The sequence below is a fragment of the Thermobia domestica genome, chromosome 8 (genome assembly GCF_964235325.1).
Source record: "Thermobia domestica chromosome 8, izTheDome1.hap1.1, whole genome shotgun sequence".
NCBI lineage: Eukaryota > Metazoa > Arthropoda > Insecta > Zygentoma > Lepismatidae > Thermobia > Thermobia domestica.
The window spans coordinates 106,029,466-106,054,855 of NC_137461.1; the positions used below are offsets into that span (position 1 = coordinate 106,029,466).

General features: G+C 34.5%; 1 protein-coding gene across 2 annotated transcripts in view; it reads right to left on the bottom strand.

Moving 5' to 3' along the window:
- Positions 1-13,226: 13,226 nt before the first annotated feature.
- The window catches only part of LOC145693119 (uncharacterized), a 58,903-nt gene continuing 46,739 nt past the window's right edge, over positions 13,227-25,390 (bottom strand). Inside the window, exon 3 of one of the 2 annotated variants that reach the window (XM_081768837.1) lies at positions 13,227-19,862. In XM_081768837.1, coding sequence (XP_081624963.1) covers positions 18,785-19,862 — 1,078 coding nt within the window. In that variant the 3' untranslated portion in view covers positions 13,227-18,784. The remainder of the gene's footprint in view (positions 19,863-25,390) is intronic. The other variant, XM_081768836.1, reaches the window with a different exon arrangement.

A 25,390-nucleotide genomic window follows, 5' to 3' on the forward strand; every position in this document is an offset into this window, starting at 1 on the left:
CGTTTTCAATCCTTTCCAGTCAATTTTCATTCATATTTTTGGCTTTGGGGATCTTCGAAAGAATTCAAAATTTTTATTTCAAAAATCTTCTTTAAAATTTTTCATTTGTAAAGTCAGCCATAGTAGCTTCTTGGAGCATCCCTTTGTTTAACCTAAATTATCTGTGATTGGATCTTCCGCAATCACAGTTGTGGTTGAGATTTTTCGGCTCCTTTGATCTTGAGGAGTACACCTATCATCGTATGATTACGTCACAATGATCTTCCAATTGGGAATCTTCTTCCTGTTGTCTTTGTTCTTTTGGTTGATGAAGCCGCCATGATCAGGTGTGTAGTGCGTCTGATCTACAGAAAATCAACAATCTAATTCAGTGTGATTAGCTGATAGTGGACAAATTTTTGGAGTATGAACTCTTGAGGACTGCGGCGCTAGACAAATTAGTTTGACTTGCTCATTGTGAAAGGGTACGAGGAAGCAAGTTGCGGGGGTCAGGTTTGCACGTTGTCGCCGGAACCGTGAAGACAGCATGGCTGCAGTCCAGCTTTAAAATTGTTTTGACATCCCAAACTCACCAGGAGGTGAGGGGATGAAGAAATTTAATCCATGATGCCTAAGGTAGATATGTGTCTCTGAGGTGAACAAGTAAGTGACTATTTTATTCAACAAAATTCCCTTTTCGGACGAGTTGAACATGCTAAATTTCTAACCTCTTTCGGATTGGAGAAAAGTGTTATGTTATTGGCGTGGTGATGTCCACCAATATGTGCTAAACGCTGCGTAGTTTTCCCTAAGTTATACAATGTACAAAATCTGCGATGTGACATAAAACACTCGTTCAATGGAGGGGGGGTAAAAATTGTTCTTTTGGAGTTTCAGTGTGGATGTTTGTTACCAACAGTCCATGAAATGTGTATACTTTCGAGTACATACATTTCACCCCCAAAATTATATTTTGAATATGTAATCTCGTATATTCTTTTTTTTTAATTTATTATTTTTCCGTACTGCTATATTACATAATTAAATCCATTCTCTGGTTTGTGCTCACCTTCACTGTAGTTTGAATACGATGAGACAAAATGTATACAAAGTTTCGACTCACATTGATAACAAGGGTGCTTGCATAGCTATTGTTAATGGGAGATACTCGTCAGTGACAACACGTTCGTTATGTATTTTAAATTCCTTTCACCTGAGACCGGAAATTCGAATATTAAGCACATAATTTAAGACTTTTTTTTTCCAATTCAAAATTAAAGCTGAATGGTCGACGTCCCATACGTCCTCGGTAGAAGGGCAGGGTGTGTGCTATATTATTAATCTGTTGAATAAAGTGATTTTTTATATGTTTTAGGTTAAGTTAGTTAGATAGTTAGGCTAGGGACTAGGTTAAGTGTACTTTCTTTTCATGTAGATTTATTTAGTGTATGTATTGTCTCAAAAGAAAATGTTTTGTTGTGGAATCAAAGTGGATGAGGTCTGAGCTCATACAAGGGAGGTCACCTTGTTGGTATAAATCCTCCGCGCTGACCCTACTTTCACAACGGTATCTAAAAGAGAAAATACTAAGAAAAGAAAGTATAGTATGTGGCACACAGCCGTAATAAGTGGTACCTGTGTAGTACAAGGCTCATGTGGTTATAGTAGTAAATGTCTTTATTTTCAAATTGTTTTTGACTAAACTAAACGTATGTAGAATTGTTCATGATATGTGAAGAGAGTATGTAATGCAATTATGGACTTACCCATTCAGCTATGTCAAGAATTTTCCTCAATTTCCAACCTTTGCGATTTTTTTTTTTTTTAATGTATTCTCCTGTTATTTCTTATCATACAGAAAGTTAGTGTAATAAAGTGTGCGAGTCGAAACAAAATCTTTCATTGTCCAGTGCAAAGCTAATTATTTTAAAACTATGTAGTAAAGTAACTTCAATAGTATTGTTGGTACTCAGAAAGTAAAGTGTTTAAAGCAGTACGTAACGAAAGTAAATATAGCGTCTTGAAAACTCACAGAATCGATTTCACTTAGTGTGACCGGGGTTGGAATCACAGACCTGCCAGGAAATTTCACTTCGTTAATAGGATCAACTAAATTCACTTTGGCATTCAGTTTTTTTTTCGAAATTCCATCCCGTTGCGCGATTTAGATTTGATTCGAGATTTTTTTTTTTTATCTGGGTTAGTAAACACAAACATTTAGATTTTCGAAGCATTCACCGTCAGTTTCACTCTTGGGTCAGTGTCTTGTTCTGTCGGGTTGTGGTTTGTAACCTTATCTCTTGATGGGATGCAGGCTATGACCTGCGGATCGGGATGCTGGACTGCGAGTGAGAATGAGGGAGGCTTAGAAATCTTCACATTTTGGGACGATTTGAGTTCTACTTTCCGGAGATGATTGGTGTAGTGGATGGGTCAGTGAGTGTTGACAGCTTGCCCGTCTGGGCCCGGTGGGTTCGCGTTCAGCAATCAGTGACACATTCACGCAATCATAGTCTTAAGGAAAGTGAACGTCATACAGAAACACAATATCAGTATCATCATCATTATTTTATTTTATTTATTTACATTTTATTTTATTTATTTATTTTATATGATTTTTTTTTCTCGTAAAAGTGTGTTAATTGAATTGAGGAATTTGATGTAATAAGGGCGTAAGCGAGTTTACGTCCTTTCTGCATCAAACGTATTCTGCCATGCTTGTTTAGCCTCCTGGTAACATTTCAATTCAATATCGGAATAAAATGCTGCATAATACATTGTTTTATGTAAGAAAAAAAAGTACTTAAATTTTCAACATCGTTTTTTTCCAACTGTATGTTTCAAACTTACGTCCTTATTGCATCAAACTCCTCAATTGTTTTCTTCTTGCTTTCCTGTGAACAAAATCCTTTTTACTAACTCCCGTACATCCATCTTTTCAACTTCGTCTTCATTTATTGAGAGCAGTGCTAGATTACTTAAGCTATTTTGGCCCATTCTGCTTCTCACATAGTTTAATATTAACTTCAAGTCTGAGAATGACCTCTCCGCAGAACTGACAGAGACAGGGGTCGTGAAAAACAACAAACAGCGTTAATAATTTCTGAAAAACTAGATGCCAATGACTTATATTTCGCAATTAAAAGCCTTGTAGGTCAAATACAGAATTCTGAACACTTATTTCACAAAGCAAATTACTTCCATCAGAAACGAAGAACCAATATCATAACTGTAAGTTGTTTGAAGTATCTGTGCTCTTCTTAGAATTTCATCAGTGAGATGAATTATATTGGCAGGAAACAAAAAGGAAAATTTTGGATGCTATATCATGCAAAGATGTAACATGACAATGGAATTGTGAATTTAGCATGTCCATAGTTTAATATTGATGTTAATTCTAAAGTTTGATTCAATACTTCCCGCCAAACAAAAATATATAGCCTATAAAAGCCGACCGAACCGACTTTCCCTCTTTTTTGTTCGGGGTGCTTGATCTTCGCGTCAAGCCTCCCAAAGATAGCCGAAAAAAGGGGAGGGTGGAAGGACATTGCCGATTAATACAAAACTGAAAAGTATGTTGATTCGACCTATTAGCAGGCTAGGGTGAAGGGTCCCCTTGGAAGTGTCGACCCCCCCATTGCGGGGTTTCGCGCCATAGTAGTTACGCCAGTACGTCCCTCGCACAACGATTTCATTGTTAATTGATGAGTAAGTTACCGTAAGCATTTAACCTACTAAGTTATAATAGACAGTACTTTTATCTGGAAGGAAATAAGCGAGTAATCACCATGAATGTTATTACAGTAACCTCCACATTTTAACATATCGGTGAATATACCCCTCTTCGTCTCTGGATTGCTTCCTGCTTTTGGTGTCAATCGCAGAATGACATTGGAGAAACTATAAGTCAACATACTATTTTCTAGGGTTAAACTTTGTGAGAGTTGGTCCTACTAACCTGATGAACATCAGTGCATAATTTATTCATACAAGCAATGATGATCTAGATGAACTTACCGTAAAGTTCTTCTGACTGAGAGAACCGTTTTCCAGTGTTGGGTAAGTTACTTGTAAAAATGTAACGCGTTACAAGTTACTTTACTTTCTCTTACAATGAAACGCGTTACTTGCCCCCAAAACGTAACTGTTACTTTTAGGTCCTAAACTTGGAATATATCAAAAAATGTTATTACTTCAATTTTCCGTACCACTATTACTACCGCTATTATTATTATTATTATTATTATTATTATTATCGCTTTGTGTAAATGCAAGGACAAATTTTTACTTGGCAGCTATATGAACATTTTCATATAATGAAACATTGACTAAAATGCCATACTGCATTTATCGTAGGAATGGGAACGAGCGAGTTTTCTTTGAAACTCGATTCGAGTAGAAACAGACATGTTTGAGCTCCGCCCGAGAACTCGGCTCGAAGAATTTCCTCCAAGTCGACTCGAACTCGGGTCGAGTTTCGAGTCGAGTCGAGCCAAATCTGGTGTGTAGTTTCGAGAACTCTCTTCAAGTATTTTATATAGGCAATATGATTATCAATGATACTACTACTACTACTACTACTACTTATATTATTATTATTATTATTATTTTATTACTATTATAACAACACTGTGTATAAACATGAAAGATAGGCGGTTTGTATTTAAATACTAAAAAAAGTAGTTGATTGCCAACCACGGTAGTCGTGAAGCCTAGGAATCAAGGATATTGTTCACGAGCTTCTGAATTTGGGTTGAGGGTCTAGGTTGAGTATTTGCGTCATAATCATAATCATAATTTATTGCATCCGCTCATCGTCATACAACGAAATTGGACATGTCATTTATATATATATACCAGTATACATAAACATACATACTATTATTACATATAGATTCTTATGGTTTCACTAATTTACTTACTATACATTTAATTTTACGTATACGAATTATTTTCTACATATTCTTCAACCGAGTAAAAGCAATGTTCTATCAAGTACCTTTTCAGTTTGGATCTAAAGCTATTGACAGAGACCTGATTTTTTATACATGATGGAAGTAGATTGTATAATAGAGTACCTTTGTGCGTAACTGATTTATTGTATGTATTTGTCCTATGTGCATGCAAGTGAATGTCGTCTTTACTTCTTGTGTTATAACTGTGAATGTCTTTGTTAACAATAAATTCACTACTATGTTTTTTCAAATACATTAATATTTCGAACAAATACATTGAGGGAAGAGTCATTATTCCAAGTTCCTTAAAAATATTTCTGCAAGAAGAGTTCCATTTACTCCTGCAAGTATTCTTACTACTTTCTTCTGTAGTCTAAAGATAGCAATACTTTTAGGTGCATTTCCCCAGAACATCAAGCCATATTTTATTGTAGAATGAAAATTTGAGTAATATATACACTTAGTTGTTTTTACATTAATCTTATCTCTTACACATCTAATTCCATAGCATAGTTTGCTTAGCTTACTTCTTACATGTTCTATATGTGGTTCCCAGTTGAAATTATTAGATATTTTAACTCCGAGAAACGTAGCAGTTTCTACATATTTAACTGTTTTATTACTTATTTTTATTATTGCATTGGCTTGATTACTTTTACCATTGTTAAAATTTAAGGCACATGTTTTATTTACATTAATGATTAGGTCATTTTTATTCATCCAACTTGAAAGTTGGTTCATTGCCGTTTGGTAGTTTAAAGCTAATTCGCATTCATCTTTCCCACTAACTATTATGTTTGTATCATCTGCATATAAAGTCACACATGAACTATTAATACTTTCAGAAAGATCATTTATATAAAGAAGAAAGAGAAGTGGTCCTAGAATTGATCCTTGTGATACTCCACGATTAATAATTTCTTCACTTGACACACATTTTTGAATTTTATTTTTAACTATTCCTGTGATTTCAGTTACTTGTTTCCGATCTTTGAGGTATGATTCAAACCATTTATTTGCTAAGCCTCTAATACCATAGCAACTAAGTTTTTCTAGCAATATATGATGATTTGCTAAATCGAAGGCTTTTGTTAGATCTAAAAATATTCCTATAGATAATTTTTTGTCATCTAGTAACTTTCTGCAGTTTTCTAGAAAATGAAAAATTGCTGTCTCAGTAGATTTACCTTTCAAGAAACCATGTTGTGCGTTGGATAGAATAGAATATTTATTAATGAAATCCATAACCCGATTGAACATTATTTTTTCCAGAATTTTACATATAATGGGTAGCAATGATATCGGTCTATAGTTTTCTATTTCATTGCGTTTACCTTTTTTGTGCAAAGGTTTAACTTTAGCAATCTTTAGTTTATCAGGAAAGGTTCCTGTGGCGATTGAAATATTTGAGAGATAACATAATGGTTTAACTAAATATTTGTAACAACTTTTTAACTAAATATTTGTAACAACTTTTTACTAAATTGTTAGATAATTCGTCCGACCCAGCCGAATTCGAATTTTTCATTTGTTTTATTATGATGATTATTTCACTCTCTGTTACTGGTTTCAAGAATATAGATTTATCACATTTTTTAATTTTAAGTTCCGATAAGTTAGTTTTCCTAGTTCCTTTGTTTTTAATAAGAGTTTGCCCTACATTTGTGAAATATTTATTAAAAGACGTTGCTATGTCCTTTGGATTTGTCATGTTCACGCCCTCATAAATTATGCTATTTATATGGGTACTACGTATTTGCGTGTTGAGCTCTTCTTTAATTATTTTCCACATTGCCTTTGTTTTATTGTGTGACTGAAGAATTTTCCTACTGTTATAATTTTGTTTCGCTATCTTCAACAATTTTTTATAACTAGTTTTGTGTTGTCTGTAAATTAATTCATTCATGCCGGTAGGGTAACGCTTCCTAGTTTTATTTAGTTGTATGTTTACCATGTTTGCTTTTAGGATTTCAGGTGTAATCCATTTTATTTTTTTCTTCTTTATTTTACTAAAATTATTTTTTATTGGAAATGCTACTTCAAAACTATGTTTTACAGTATCATATATTTTCTCATATACGTCATTCACGTCGGTCATTCGTCATTCGTGCCAAACATTGTTAAAAGTTATAGGGCACTGGCCAAATATCTTCAAAACTGCTCGGCCCGGGTTTGGAATTGTCAACGACTGGAGCAGCTCGACTCACAGCTCATCCACTATCGACCCAGACCGAGAAGTGAGTCGAGCCACGGAGCCGACAGCTCACCCAACCGAGTCGGCTAGAGTCCTCGACTCAGTTGAGCCGACCCGAGCAGATGGCTCATCTCAACCAAGCCAGCTTGAGCCGATGATTCACTCCAAGCGAGCCGGCTCGAGCCATCGACTCAGTTGAGTCGAGCCGAGCTGAACTTGTTATAAAAATCTCTTGGAATCTCGCTATCGAGACGACACGAGATGCGAGCAGTGTGCTCTCTCGTGAGCAACACTACAAGTATTCCATATTACTGCTTAGCTTACATTTCTCATGGCTTTCGTTTTCCAGTTTAATCAGGCCATGATTTCAAAACGAGTTAAAACGAGCGAACTATTTATCAAACTCGACTCGACTCGAAACTCAACGCCAAAAACAGTGAATAGGCTCGGAACTCGACTCGAGAATATTACCTTTTACTCGACTTGAATTCGAGTCGAGTTTAGCTTGACTCGTGTCCATAACTATGCGTTAGAAAAAATGGTTGCTTATTATTATTCTGCTAAACTAATTATATAATAATAACAATGTTGTTATGTAAAACTAAAAATACAGAATATAGAAACATTACAGTACAACTAATAAAATGAGAACACATGAACTGGGGGTGAATCAAAACTTGCCAGTAACTCTAAAATCGATACATGCTTTATAAAGCTAGTTGTTCCAAACTCTATAATCAACGGGACTCTAAGATACGCAAACTGATCTGAAAGAACTCCAATATTACATACCATCAACAAACTATTTTCTAGTAATGAAGTAGCCTGCTCATCAGAACACAGTTTATTCGTATTAACCCGTTACTGTATGTCGTTAATTATGACACCTAGTCGTTGATAAATATTTCCCGCCGGGGTACCACTTTACTTTTAAATCCTGTCCACCATAATCTTCAGCTTTTAGGAAAATTATTCTTTCAAATGTTCGAACGATAAAATATTTTCGTTCTCCATCTTTAGAAAAACAACACCAATCAAAGTAAAATAGACTACCGGTACCATACTCTTAATTCACTCACTGAATGTATTGATTTGGAGCTGTCAAAATCTAAGACAAAATGTTCCAGCTGCTTGCAATCAGTACACGTGATTTGATTAAGGCTGTCCAGGTCTTCCAAAAACAACAAATTGCACCATGATCTTATCTGTTTCTTTGTGTGCCGGTGACTGACTGTCGGTCACCTACATCGTTTATGCTCCATTGCTCCATTCTGAGAAATTCGCTTACAGGAAAGAAACATTAGTTTCCGGGAAAAAAAAAATAGATATAGTGTAGTTACAAATCAGAAATGTAACGCTAAAAAAGTAACGCAAACTAGGTACGTTACTTAAAAATTTGTAACGCGTTACCGTTAGTTACTTTGGAAAAAATGTAACGCGTTACTAGGAAACGTTAATTAAAAAGTAACGCGTTACTTGCCTTACGTTACTTCCCAAGACTGCCGTTTTCATTCACTGGAGGTATTGCAACTGTGGCTAAAGTAAGCTAGTTATACAGGAAATAGTATATTCAAAACTTTATTTTTCTGAAGATACTCAAGGAAGCTACAAATTGATTATCTTTCATTTAAACCACATTTTAGCGTCTGGAAAGCGTTAAAATCTAAACAAGTGGAAGAAATTAGCAGATCTGCAAAGTATTGACTTATTACCTTAGATACATATAATATACTGTTCCAGTCTTTAAATAGATTTAAATTGAAACATTTACTTTATATATAAGAGTATAATGGTTAGAGGAACTGCATATTTTTAAACTTTAAAAAGCTGGAACTACCTAGCTATTTTATACTGATTGCATCAGTGTATTGATTACATCAGAGAATAAGTTTGTGTGTGTTATTCACATTATCCATGAGCGAAATTACAGACGTAGAAGTGCTTAAGAGTTTACGTAATACTGATATAAATGTTGTAAAAATGACAGAACTACAGCTTGTACCTTGCTACAATACTGAAGCAAATTCAGTTTTTTTTCCACTCTGTTAAATACTGCTCTTTAGATCGCTTACAGTATCTTTAGTGCAGTCAAATTACCAAAAAGTAAGGAACATATTAGTAACAAGCTGAAACTTGGTACAGATGTTGGGAATGATGTTCTAAACAACATACTTGAAATCCGACGTGACCTTCGCCGCCATATTAGAAAATGGCCGCTAAAAAAGTGTAAAATGAACATTACCCAGATAAAAATAGCAATATCTTCGCTATGGTTGAACATAAAGAGATAAACTTAGTGTCGTTTTATAGAACATAGATAACACATTAATTTTTTTTATTGAGAAACAATTTTTCATAAAACTCATACTTTTAGAAATATTTAGCTCTAAATTCTAAAATTCCGAAAACTACCGTCAAACTGATTTAAAATTTTATTAAACTTAGGAAGTAATTATTAACAAGCTAAAATTTGACATAGATGTTGGTAAAGATTATTTAAATCACATACTAAAATCCCACAACTTCTTCGTTCGCCATATTGAAAAATGTTCAAATGTCCGAAGTAATTGAAAGATGATATTTTGTTAAGTGAAATACACAATCTGGACTGGGCTGAATATTTGAGAAACTGTAAATGCAGTCAATCCGGAGTCAATTGGGATCAATGCTGGTACGAGGTGGGAAACATTATGACGTGCTTAAGGTTGTCGTCCGCCATCTTGGAAGCAACTTGTTTATTTTAAATGCCAGTATGGTCGTGTGACATACTAAACAACATCCTCGTTCGAAGAGAAACAACGATAAGGTTATTTTTCCAAACCCTGCAACGATTTTGAAGTTGTGAATAGATTCAGGATATGTTATGTGGGAAATGTAAAATGTGCTGTGTGAAGTTTCTAACTGGAGGATAAAGTAAAAAAGAAAAAAAGGCTTTGTAACATCTCACATCACGTATTCTTTAATAACTAGGAAAAGAAGGAGCTAACATACATAAGACAATTACAATCACATGACATGTTCAGCATGCCTCCATTCAGTTCTATGCATATCCTTAACCATGCGACCCAGTGCTTGTGCACTCTGCGAAGTATAATTGGTAATATTTGTTCAAAGGGCGTAATGATTTTCCTTTTCAGGTAGCCAATGTCATTAATTTTACACTGGTAGGCAATAGCTTTAAATACCCCAATGATAGAATTCCCACGGAGTTAGGTCGGGGCACCTTGCTGGCCACTCAACTGGCCGATGCCTACCCATTCAGCAACAGGGAAACTGTTCGTTGAGCCATCGATTATATTACGACCATAATGCGGCGGTGTCTCATATTGTTGCCAATATTGATGAAATCACCCTTCCTCGTTCAAAAATGTGGCATAACAGTGTTTTCAAGCATATCTCCATATTGTGCAGCATGCAAGGTTCCATCAATGAACAGGTCCAATAGGTCCCATCAATGAAAACAGGTCCAATAAGTTTTTCGCCCCATATTCCACACTACGCCATTATCTTACCTGCACCTCGCATCTATCTAATTAAGATTTGTACTTACCCAGCACCGAGAAATCTTACGTATTTTTTTTTTTTTTTTTTTTTTTTAACTCTGCAACGGTTTTGAAGTTGTGACTGGATTTAGAACAGATTGTTATGATTTAGACTTAAAAATTTTATTATGTGTAGAACATTGTATAGACGGGAACCTACTGTCTCTTCACTTTTTTCTTGTAGGTATTACAGGATGCTAACCCGAGAGTAAAGAATCGAAATTATCCTTTTGGCTGGAGGACGCAGTTCAGCAATTATAACAGCCGTCTTCAAAGAGCGACATCCTAATCGCAAGCCGGTGACAGACAGTGCTGTACGAAAACTAATCTGCAAATTCAGGGCAAGGGAAATGTTTATGATTTACCACAAGCAGGATTACCACGAAATACAACTGATCCAGACACATCAACAGCTGTATTGGGTGTATTGGTGAAAAGTTCTACGAAGAGTGTGCAACGTCTGTCAAGTGACATACGTTAGTGTCAAATGTTAAGAGTGTCATAATGTTAGTGTCAAAAGTGTTCAAAGAATATTAAAAAGGGAGATTGGCACTCTCAAAAATTACAGTTGAAACAAAAATTGTCAGAGTATGTTCTGATGGACCTGTGTTCTGAGTTTTGTGAGTAGGCATTGGCCCAGATAGATCGTGACTCAGTGTTTTCTCATAACATTGGTTTTAGTTATGAGGCAAATTTGTATGTAACAGGTGAGATTAACAATCAAAATGTCCGATACTGGGCTAATACAAATCTTAATTGGATAAATGCATCAAAGAAGCTAAATGCAGGTAAGGTAATGATGTGGTGTGGAATTTTGGACAAAAAACTTATTGGACCTGTTCTCAATAATGGAACCTTGGATGCTGCACAATATGGAGATATGCTTGAAAACATTGTTATGCCACGTTTGTTGAACGAGAAGGGTGATTTTATTAATATTGGCAAGAAGATGGGGCACCGCCGCATTATAGTTGTAATATAATCGATGGCTCAATGAACACTTTCCCGGTTGCTGGATAGGTCGGCATGGACAAGTTGAGTGGCCAACAAGGCCCCCCGACCGAACTCCGTTGGATTTCTATCTTTGGGGTCGCTTTAAAGCTATTGCCTACCACTGTAAATTTAATGACATTGGTAACTTGAAAAGGAAAATCATTACGGCCTGTGAAAAATATTACGAACTACACTTCGCAGAGTGCACAAGCACTGGGTCGCACAGTTAAGGTTGCATAGAACAGATGGTGGGCATGCTGAACATGTCATGTGATTGTAATCGTCTTATGTATGTTAGCTCTCTCCTTTCCTGGTTATTAAAGAATACGTGATGTGAGATGTTACAAAGCTTTTTTCTTCTTCTTTTTTTTTTTTTTTTTTTTTTTTTACTTTATCCTTCAATTCGAAACTTCACACAGCACATTTTACAACATTTCCCACATAACATATCCTGAATCTATTCACAACTTCAAAATCGTTGCAGGGTTTGGTAAAATAACCTTACCGTTGGGTTTCTCTTCGAAAGAGGATGTTGTTTAATATGTCACACGACCATATTGACATTTAAAATAAACAAGTTGATTCCCAGATGGCGGACGACAATCTTAAACACGTCATAATGTTTCCCACCTCGTACCAGCATTGATCCCAATTGACTCCGGATTGACTGCATTTAGTTTCTCAAATAATTAGCCCAGTCCAGATTTTGTATTTCACTTAACAAAATATTATCTTTCAATTACTTCGGACATTTGAACATTTTCCAATATAGCGAACGAAGAAGTTGTAGGACTTTAGTATGTGATTTAAATAATCTTTACCAACATCTATGTCAAATTTTAACTTGTTAATAACTACTTCCTAAATTTAATAAAATTTTAAATCAGTTTGAGGGTAGTTTTCAGAATTTTAGAATTTAGAGCTAAATATTTCTAAAAGTATGAGTTTTATGAAAAATTGTTTCTCAAAAAAGAATATTGTGTTATCTATATTCTATAAAATGACACTAAGTTTATCACTTTATGTTCTACCATAGCGAAGATATTGCTATTTTTATCTGGGTAATGTTCATTTGACACTTTTAGCGGCTATTTTCTAATATGGCGGCGAAGATCACGTGGGATTTCAGGGGACTTTTAGTATGTTGTTTTAGAACATCACTCTCAATATCTGTACCAATTTTCAGCTTGTTACTAATTTGTTCCTTTCTTCGTTAAAATTTAAGTTTCATTTACTGCACTATTTCCAGGATAATGGAAATCCAAACTTTGAATAAAACGAGTGAAAATATACCTATCACCAAGTAAGTGTCTTTTTCAGCGTTGATTAAAATTCAGTGTCTCACTGTTACACACGAAATTACCAAAATTACAAAACGTTTTCCAGTGGGACGGAAACTACCTTTAAACGGTAATTATTTCTTCCGCCTGAATATAAATCAAATAAATATTAAGGAAAGGAAATAATACATAACAAAATATTTCACTGTTACGTATCAGTTTGGAATCATGTTTAGTGAACATTAATTTTATGGTGTACTATATAATAATAATAAAAAAAAAATTCGTAAAAAAAAACTTCTATTTATTAACTGAAAATTATTGTTTATACAACCAGTCCCATAACCCATAAATATTTTAACAAACAACATTACTCGACCATCTTATAATTTCATATGCATAAAAATAGAAGCTAATAAATTTATTCCAACCTTTATACAGTGCATTCAAGCTCTGTGAATGTAGATTAACTTTATTACGTTCCTTATAGTACAAAAACAGTTATTTTTTTTTAATTAAAATAACGATAAGGCACTACTATGAGATATACCATGTTAGTTTTATAAAATTTATCTCCCTATTCACAAACAATCAACATATTAACAGAATATCAAATATTAAGAAAAATGTGCAAAATGGTAGAAATACCAAGTTAATAAAACTTCTACTGAAATATCATCTTGTATGACATACACAAGTGTTTTTAATATGCGAACTACCGTATTAGTTGTGGCAGTCCTTCTAAAACTGGTTGTTCTTAGGCACTTTAACTTCTCACTTACAATTGTGCACTGAGAGAATCTTGACTTTTCATTTATTTTGAACTCTTTATACTGAAATAATACAAATATTCTTTAACAAACTTCATAGTATTACGACTGATATCTAAATATATATATTTATCTGGTATCAAAACTATACATTTTATCATATGAAAACTTTAAATGTACTATATAACAACGATAGATCAGCATCATATTTAATGTTACTTTGTATCAATCTATATGCCATAAAGAATTCTTATAAAATATTTGTTTACATTATACATGAACCGATAACCATTCGCTAGTATGTTACAATTATAAAATATATATTAAAATACATTTTCCGATGATCGAAAGAGTGATTCAGACAGAAACTTTAACCATATATTACAGAAAAGGAGTAATGAGTATACTAGTACTATAAATTGTACTATTGAAGATGTGCGTTGCTTCGCTTGGAAGGTACATCACCACCATTTCGTTCACATACTGCTTATGGAAATGCTGTTTCAAAATTAATCTACCAACTCTGGTAAACAAGTAACAAACGTTAGAATGCCTATTAAGTATTTCGATATAACAAAACTATATTATGTTTTGAATTTTCCGTAATCAACTGCTTCGTAAGATATTTAAAAATCTCACAAGAAAAAATTTAAATGACATGTGATTACACAGTACATTGATATAACTTCAAAGACTGATCGTAATTAATGTACTGTTTCCTTGGAAATACAGAGATTAAATATCAAGTATACTACAATAGTCAATCAGAAATTATTTACTATGTTTTAAATGATGCCAAACATTTCACTACAAGAAAGGACGAAAAATAAACTCTGTAATTATTAAAAGTGCTGTAGATAAGTACTTAAAAAGATCATTTTACTCATCTTATGCGTCCCTTTATTTAAAATATTACTTCACACTAAAGGATATTATACTAAGCTACTCAGAAAAAAAAAAATATATTCACAGTTACAATACATCAACACAGAAAAAACTTTTGACATATTTGTTTGGAGTTTATAGACCCTTTCAATAAAAAGAATATATGACGTAAGTGTAATTTTAAACAAAAATTTCAAGTCTGAACAAAGAAAGAACAAATCTTATATTAATAACTTAAGGTGTTTTACTTAAAGTTACAAATTAGATCAAAAAGCTAGAAGGAACAGTACACAGAGACATACATCTACAGCTTAATGTAATACGAATCTGGGCTACATAGATATATGTCCAATGTAAGGCTAGTTTTAGACGGAAGCATTTATGGTAGCATTTATCGTAGCAGATGTGCTGCTAAAAATCTCGTATAATATTCTACGGCATCAAAAGTATATAATGCTTTTACACGGTAGCATTTTCATAAGCATCTTGTCGTGACATAGCAAACAAATCACTGGAGAAGAGCGCAATTATGGCTCCGAAACTAAAGCGTGAGGTAGCTAAAGCTATAGTGGTTGTAACAACGAAAACCACAAAGAAGTATGTGGGCAAAGAGCATCCCTACTCCAACTCATTTAAACAAAGAGCATGGATATTTAGCACAAAATCTTTCGCTTTCTTTTAATGCACCACAGCGCTGCAATCGGACCAGAAATGCTGGGGAAAATGCTACGAAATAGAACAGGTTCTATTGACAAGAAATGCTATAGCATTTGCTACTTTATACGGTAGGATATCGATTATACGATTTTTGCTACGATAAATGCTTCCGTCTAAAACTAGCCTAAGTTAACATCTCAGCTGTTTGAAAGCGGGTTAGGTATATTGAGTCAGTTACCACACAGTTCTAAAAATATTTGATAAGAAAATTTTATACAAACATTTCCCAAGCAACTTTTAATTTATATAATTTATGGAACAACATTTGGAATATATCAAACATACGTAATTTCGATGGAATAACAGAAAATTCTGGTCACTGGATTCTACGCAACTACTTTTGTTAAGAGTAATAATAATAATAATAATAATAATAATAATAATAATAATAATAATGTAACAATGAAAAGTTTACCCTATGATAACTAGTACAATTATTTAACAAGCATAATATAACTTCTTTCCCCACAAAGATTGTGCATCTAACCTCTGGCTGATCTTATTCTGAAAACCTGCAGTCACACTTACAAGGATTTAAAGATAGCTAACTCACTCTCATACAGTTTGCTTCTGATAAATTTGATTCACAGCTAGTAAGAGCTACCTGAGTATCCCATTTATACATTGTTTCTTTCTGCTGTATTTGATTTACTCTTTAGAGGTTATAATTTTGCAAAATTTACTTCTAGTATGTATATACAACCAACACAAGACCACAAACCTTTTCTTTGGTTCTTTTCTTCATTCTGAAGTATACCAAAAACATAAAAATTGCACTTTCTCTTTAATGCATATATACAGATCATATATATAAACACAGAGTTGGACAGTTAAATCGTAACAGGTTTTTAACTAGACTCATCTTACACTCAGAGTCTTAAAACGAATACACCCATATCAAATTGCATGTGCCAGATTTAATGATGGTAATTTGAAATTCTAAATCTACGAAAATTGGTCTGTCGAAGTCGAATTGTCAGGAAGTCGAATTTTTAAAATGAAAAGTTGTAAATTTTGGTCCAGAGTCGGAACGAAGGCAAGAAAATAAGAAACTTTTCTTTACAATTAAATGCCCTCTTAAATTACAAGATTTTCTACTTCCATAACAGACCGAAAGTCGAATTTTTAAAATAGAATATATAATTTCTGATTCAGATTTGTAACTTTAAAAAAAGACTAGAAATTTTTGTTTCATTTCTTTTTTTCCGAAAGTTGTCTCCTTGCGTTTGAATATAACGCAATAAATTTCGAGGCCACTCTAGGGGCAAAATAAACATTATGGAATAATATTCGACTTTCGATCTCAATAGATTACTACGGGCGCGTGGCTTAGTGGCAGAGCGTTCACCTCCAGTGCTTGGGGTCCCTGGTTCGATTCCAGCTAGCGCCGTGTGGACTTTGTAGTGGACAAATATCGTGCTCGGGGTTCTCCCGTTTCTTCCCACTTTCTTCATTCCACCATTTCATTCATTTCTCATCATCATCGTCTCCTTTGGCCTAACCGGCATAAACGTAGGACGTAAAATTGAAAGGTTTCATTTTTTTCTCAATAACTTTCATTCTCTTGCGGAAATTCACATTACACAATTTAACAGAGCGTTCAGGATTTAGTTAATGTGCTATTTAATATTTTTGACAAAATTCATGCGAAGTAGCTCAATTGTTTACTGTCAACTGAGTTATCATATTTCCCAAAATTTTATTAAATTTGCTCACCTCAGACTAATCGTATTCTTCAGAGCACTGATCCTACTATATGCATAATAAACAGATACCTTCAGAGTAGAATTCCAAAAAAAAATGCGCTACGAGAACCAATCATTCACTGTGACACAAAGGTACTCCGAAATCTTTCCAAGGTATTCGACTTAACACTTTCAACGATGGTTTTGTTGTTGCTCGAAAACAATTTCTCATGTGTGTTGGTTGCTTCATTTTGATCATGTAATTGAAATTCATGTGTATTTGTCGTAAAATGTTTTATTGTAGGAGTGAGCTAGGACCCTTCCTACGTGAGGGAAAAGAAGAAGTATACAAAAATTTCTGAAATTCATATCATAACAAAATAACTAATTTAGTTACTATATATGGCTCAGTGGTAGAGCGTTCACCTCTGGTGCTTGGGGTCCCGGGTTCAAACCCTGCTCCCGCCAAGTGAACTTTGTGGTGGAAAAACACCGTGTGCGTGGGTTTTCTCGGGGTTCTCCCGTTTTCTCTCGCTTTCTTCATTCCACCATTTCATTCATCTTTCATCATCACCGTCTCCTTTAGCCTAACCGGCATAACAATGGGACGTAAAACTCAAAAATTTCCATATAAGTATAATAATATACCTTCATATTTTGCAACTGAGGATCTTCCTAAATCATCGGGACATTTGGAGGAAAAACATATACTTGAATTGCTCACAAGAGGTACCCGATTGTTAGGGTATCAAGTATACTGATTTACATAGAAATAATGGGAGAAAATAGGCGAGAAAAGTTACCCTTACATTGTGAGAATATCCACTGGGTTAAGCTGGACTGGAATCTATTTGACTTCTTCATAAACAAGGAGTATGTTAACTCTATTTAGACAACTATTAACATCGAAATTCTGAACTTGCACCGCTAACTGACCTCGAGATCAAATTATTATTACTCGTAAACCAGGATTACTGCTAAAATGAGAACAAGTTGTTCAGAAATGTGTTCCAGTCTTTGTTTCAGGAGTCATTCTATATAAAAATACTTACAGAAGGAAGACAACTGTATTATTAGGTTTCCCTTATCGATTAAAGGAAAATGCTATTATTTTCTCTTCTTCCCTCCTGAACAAAATATCCATATTTAACCATACTCACAGACGTTTTACCATCAAGTATCTGAACTCCGTGTCTTCATTTGAAATTTCTAATATAAATATGAGAGGAATATCTCTGTTTTCTACCTACATTTCAAGTAAAATTATTTGAACAGTTTGCAACTTTGAACATTTTCCAACATCATCCATTTAACGAAAATATATATATATATTTTTTTTTTCTGAAAGAATCATGTTACATGCACAATCATGTTTAAATTAATTCCAACACTTTTCTATTCGTCAAAGATACCTTTGTAAAATCTAGGTTTGAGTTAAGATTTTATAAAATATACAAGAGGGTGACTACTATGCTGGACATGATCAAATACCACCAATTTTATTGTTGATAGTTTTCAATTTAGGCAAGAAGTTTTTGAAAAATCTATTCAGGTACCCTTATATAATACTCAAAGAAAATTAAGTTGCGAAATTATTTCCATTTTTTTTAAAAAAATAAAAAGATCACAACTTTTATTATTGACTGTACACTCTTCCTATTTGGAGAAGTGTACAAAATGGGTTAAGCATAAAAATATTTCTGATTCCAATTATACAATAAAAATGATACTCTATTTCGCGATACTAACCCAATGAATGTATAATGATTAATGTTAAGAGCAGTTTACTTTTTAACCCAATGAATACGTGAATGAACATATAACCCTTTGATAGAATTAAAAGATTTATCACAATGTTCACACTTATGCCGCACTTGATCCTCATTATTGTTGTTGTTACTGATAAAATGTTGCATGTGTATTTTCATATGAGTGTTGAGACTACTTTTGACGGAAAACGCCCTGTGACAAATGGGGCATACACATGGTTTTTCACCTGTATGGACCCGCATGTGCAGAAGGAGATTTCCTCTACGACTGGCCTTCTTGCCGCATACATCACACACAAAGGGTGTTTCTCCACTATGAATTCGCATGTGCAGCAAGAGCTTCTGTTTCCGACTAAATGCCTGATTGCAGATATCGCAGCGAAAGGGTCTGTCACCAGTGTGGATGACATAATGTTGTCGAAGACCATGATTTCGAGCAAAAGCTTCTCCGCAAAAATCACAGACAAAAGGTCGTTCGTTTGTGTGGCATTTGATATGGGAAGTAAAATTTTCTCGACGGTGAAAACTTTTATCACAGACATCACACTGGTAAGGCCTCTCTCCACTGTGTAAACGTCGATGGACCTTCAATTTATCCTTTCGACTGTACGTATTTCCACACACTTCACATATAAATACTTGATTTTTCTTCTGTCTTTTCTTCGGTATTTCCAAAACAGGTGGCTTTTCTTTCTTGTCTATCGCATGTAATTGCATGTGTTTCTTCAATGAATCCATTCGATTAAATGCTTTCACACATACCAAACATCTAAAAGGTTTTTCTCCAGAATGTGATCGTTCGTGGATAATCAATTTACTTTTACGTGTATAACCTCTACCACATTCAGAACAACAAAATTTCTTATTGTCTGGCGTTGATTTTGAAGTTGCAATATTAGCACGGTTTTCGTTTACTTTTTTCTTTGGTATCTTCAATGCTCCACTGTTGCTTAATACTTGTACAAATTTTACTAATGGGGTAGACTTGCGTCCCACTATTATTTTAAATCTGTTCGTTATTGAATCCATCGCTCTTTGCGAAGTACTATGACCTTCCAAGTTCTTATCCATGTTCCCACGTCCTATTTCGTTGCTGAAATAAAGAAAATTATTAGTTATTGTAATATATAAACTCAAATTATGTTCTTTAATAATTTCATATAGTAAATTATTTAAATTTATTTCTTCAACGATTTATTTATTACCAGATTAACGGAACTTCTTTTTTCCTTTTCTGATTCGTTATTCTAAAGTAAAAGACCCTTGAAAATAAACTTGGAATATACTTTATCTGATTTTCTAATATTAAATGTCTTAAATACGGATTCATTTGTATTAATGACGTCAGTATATCATCTAAATACTGAAAGCAGTTCCTTGGTTTGGAGGCAACAGGTTTACTATTTTAAATTTATAGTTTCAGGCTTTTCCAGAAGCATTTCGTAGAGCTTGCCTCGAAATGAAGATGACAAGGTTGTTTATGTGTAAACAAGGGCCCAGCATTTATCTAGTAGTAATAAGGTAAACCCTGTAGAATATAATTCAAAACTATTAGTCTACATTTTACTTTTACTGAAGAAGTTTCCAATAATTCCACTATACCCAAATTTACAAGTATCACTGCATGTTAAGCACTAACAAATAAATAAAATATATGCTTGACTTGCTGCTTTCGATTTATTTGGTTGAATTATTTTTTTTTTAGTTCTCGTTGTGTTGAATTACGGAGACCTAATATTTACGTGAGCTCCAAATCATGTCTGAATTTGATGCAGTCGCCTCTGAAGAAAGGGAAAAAAGACACAGAGAGAGAAAAGTGTGAGCCACAGGTTCCGAGTTCAGTTGCCTGCATTCGTATAAATGTAATAGAAACGGAAAACATAACTTCAGTTGCTTGGTAACCAATGTATATTTTCGGTCAATCGCTGATTTTACTTTGAAGCGATCCTCTACAGTTTTCTAATTTTTATAGTAATATCGTAGTATCTGATTTGAAAGGTACGAACTTCGGAATATGTATAACACATTTTCCCAACGCCATACGTAAAAGACTGCAAAAGAAACATGGAAAACAGAAAAAAAAAAACGATATTCCGGTCCATTAACCTGTTGACACTGCAGACTGGCTATACGAGCTCGGAACGACTGTAAATCATTTGCCAGACCTTAGCTTACAATTAACGAATCTACATATACCCTACTCGATGAAGAAAGGCACAATGAATCACCCACCCACTGTAACAGCAGCAACATATCTGCGACGGGGAGGGGTTGTGTGTCATATTGTTCTGGATTGTTCTCATAGAGTTCTTCACTTTACGAATTGTACGGAGCCACCGAACAACAGTGGTATAGAATACGCCTAACTCATCTACAATGCCACAAACACTTTCTCAAGGATTTAATTCCTCGGTGCTGCTGATAAGCTCATTCGAACGTGATGTTCGGTTTCCACGGGCTTCATTTTTACAATGCAGAACGAAATTTGACAAACGAACGTGAATGGTGCGTTCATTCTCCATTCGTGGCCAAATGCATTTCTTTTCGGGTTGATGTGAAAAGTATTTGAAATGTGGTGTCGGCGTAGAATGCTGCGCATATCATGGACCGAAAGGAAAAAGAATGAAGACGTACTAAAGGAAGCTAATGAAGGACGACAGATCAAGAAGAAAATAGGAAAAAGAAGAAACAACATGCTTAGTCATCTTATTCGCCACTCCGATTGGATCGCCGTGTTGATAGAGGGAAATGGAAAATGAAACCCAGGAAGAGGAAGACCACGGATAGAATATCTAGATGTAGTTACGAAGAAGGGACCTTATCAAGATACGAATAAAACAGCTCTCCCAAGAGAGAGAAAAGTTTTATTATTTCCATGTTGCCCACCAACCTACGGTTGAGGTGAGAAAAAAGTGGTTAAAAATATCCCAGTTCTGGTCGTAAAGCAAAGTCACTCGCACTTTTCTACGATACACCTTCATACGACCATGTTCAACAACACACTGTCCCGTCCATCTGTATTTCCTACCCTGTTTTCTGGACGTGTACTGAATTTGTAGAGTTAAACGTGTGACCTTAGCCCATCCTTGTGTTGTGTTGCTCAGGTTATTTTTCCACGAGGCGCCGAAGCAAACATTTCATTCTCACCAGTTTAATAACTAACTCAAAGTGTATTGCAAGGAAAGGCCAAGTATTTAATAAAAGTAATTATAGTCTAAACTATTGTTTCTCAACTTTTTAAGTTTCGTTTACTCTTTCACCATTTATCATCATTGTCGTCTGGCTAAGCACACAGACTCAAAAATAGCACGCATATGAAATAAAAAATATTATTTTATATTTATTAAGGAGCTTGGTACCTCTTCGCTGAGTCGAGTTTTCCCCTATCTAATAACATTGGAACTTTTTTCGCGTTTTTCTCAGCAAGCAATGAACAAATCATTACAAAAATTTGCATGATGTCAGGCCGATAATAAAGGATTCGTTATATGAGCTTATAATTTTACTAAAAGCCTCCAATTAAGTCATTTATTTCCCCTGTTTTTTTCATGTGAAGACTTGCAACAACGCACTGACGACACTGCGTTCTCTCTTCTAGCAGGTTGTGGCGAGTATCTTAGGGTTACTTTGAAGTTTGAACATTGTCCTCAGCTGTCAGGGGACCCATTTCAACAATGACATATTTATGGCATTTCAGTGAGGAGGTTTTGCAGTACGTTTTCTTTGCTGAAAGCAGAAAAAAATAAAAACAGCGAGAACAAATCCATTCTTCTTTTACATTAGCTTTTCCACCCATTAAGTATAGACAGTTATATGCAATTACAGAAGATCGGTCCGCGTATGTGTGTCCAATTTTACACCCGTACCCCTGACCACAGAAGCGACCGAACCAAGTGGTTAAACGCGTGTGCTATATCTGGAGGTCCATTCTATCGTCTGCCAAGCAAAACTGTGTATCGTGTGCATCATGACTCCAAAGGTGAACTGTTTTTGGAAGGGCTACGTAATTGGACTTTTCCACGCCAAATATTCGGTTTCTAAAATTCAAAAGCAGTGCAAAGAAAACGGTTGTGCATTGGGTTCGACGTCTATGAAGAACATAATCAAGCAGTATAAAAAAGAAGACATACGAGGTAAGCATTCACCCACTAAGGGGTCGAGGAAGCGAGCGTGAACCACAGTGACTCCACAAGTAGCTCAGAAGTTGCGGCGAATGGCCTTATAAGAAAATCCCCCTCTGCAACGTGTGATGGCAGCTCGACTCCACATACCACAGTCAACTGTTAATCGCGCCCTGAATGAGAAATTAAACCTCAAGAGGGTATTTAAAAGTCATGGACATTACCTAAGTGCGGCCCATCGCCGTGAGAGAAAGACCAACAGCAGGCGCCTCTATGAACGCCATCTATCTGGGGAAAAGTGGAAGTTTGTGGCCACACTATATGAAGCATGGGTGTATCTATCAGATTGTGGCAAAATTCGCTCGATAACTGACACTTCGCGAGATGCAAAAAGCCGTCCTGCGTTCATCCGTCATTGCAAAGCAACTTTCTCGAAAGGATTTATGGTTGTCGCCGGTTACTCTTATCAGGACAAGTTAACAATTCGTCAGGTCCCTAAAAACTGTAAAATCAACTCTGTATTCTTTCAGCAACATATACTGACCTCAATTTATACAGAAGATCTGCCCCGTTTGTATGGGCATGCCATAAAGCAAGTGTCTGTGAATAAGGCCTCCTCACATACATCTCGTTCTACCCAGAACTTTCTGAAGCAGATGGAGACAGACACCGGTATTCGTGCTATTCCATTTCATGATATACCAGTGAAATCACCAGATGCCAGTCCCATGGATTTCTGCGGGTTTGGTCTACTGAAAAGGGCACTTTTTTCTCGTCGTGTCACTACTCTCGGGGGCCTGTGGAAAGTCTGCCGGGAGGAATGGGAGAAGATTCCATTTCCTGTACTTCGTCGTAGTCTTCTACAGTGGAAGTTACGGTGCAGGGCTATTGCCAGAACACATGGCCATCACATTGAGGCCAACCGATGGTAGTCCCATGGATTTTCATAAGGTTAGTGCTATTTCAAAATTGGACACATATACGCGGATCAACCTTCTGTAGAAGCGAACTGTCTCTACTGATAAAGATACTTTTAATGTATACGAAAGAGAATATCACTTTATTATTATTATAACTTTTTTGACTCCAAGTAATACCATGTTAATAACCTTGTAACTTGCCTATTTTATCTATATATGAGGTATTTATTATAAACTTCTAAACTGGTAAAAGAAAAACTACTTCTACAGTAACGTGTCTTGCTAAGAAAACTATTTGTATTTTATTTATTATATTTCAACTTAAAATAAAATGCATGGTTTGTAACAACGAATAGTGCTCAAAATAGTACAAAATAAAACCTATTATCAGTCAACTTTAGATTTAGATCAAACATAATAGTGAACAACACCACCAATATACTGTAGACCTATATTGTATACATTTATTTTTATATAGGGCTATTTATATTATTTATATAAAAGGTGGTGCAATCAGAATTTAGGAAATCAATTGATCTGACTGAAGATTTGTTTAAATCTACTTTATAGAATCTTTTAGATTTGTTTAACTCTATTCTTGTTAACTGCAGATTTTTTTTTTTAAAAAGACCTCTTTTAATCTATATTTGTATTCTTTCTTTACTCACTTATGTAGTATACCCAGAACTTTTGTCAATTTCTTAAAGTTGATTCTTAGATAAGTTTCGAGAATTGTCACCAAATTTCGTTAGCATCTTATTTGAACTACTTTTTTTTTCTTTTTTGACCAAATTATTCATTTGAAACCAAATTATTTCTTTAAAACAAACTGACATACTCATTGTATAAATAAATGTGTAATGTTAGTGTTTTGTTTGATTTATTTGTATTGATTGAATTCAATACTTCGAGTGTAACTAGCCACCTACGAACAAAATTAAAAAGTGGTAGAGCAGTATAATTTAAGCCAGTTACTTACTTGATTTGAGACATAACTTTGGAGGGAAGGGGTAGAAATTTTACTAATAACATTTTTCTTATTTAACTTTTCCTGTATATTTATGTTTAACGTGGCCTTGCGAATTTTATTTACGTTTTTTCCAACGTAGAAGCTTGCCTAGAGATTTTGGAGTATGCTCATAGATATTTAAATTGTGAACAGTGCTTCGCTTATATTTAACATTTTGATTGTACTGTTTGTTTATTTATTTTTCTAATAACTTCATTTACATAATGTTGTGCCTTGATGTAACAAAGTATTCTATCACATATTTTTATACTCATACGGTAATGTTTTAGTTTAATATGTATAACATTGACAAATTGGTGTACTTCAACAAAAGAAAAGCCCTATATTTTAAAATGAAGCATAAAAAACTAATGCAAAAAATTAAAATTATTCTGTTAATAATATGTGTTGTACTATTTATGTGTTGTAGGTATAAATGAAATTTCGCTTTCACCATTCGGAAAATAAATATTTCATATTTAGAATGCGTAAGTTACAAGGTTATTACTAACAGGTAACACGAATAAGTCCGTTTTTCCTGTTGTCAAGAAATAAGTCCCTATTCATATTT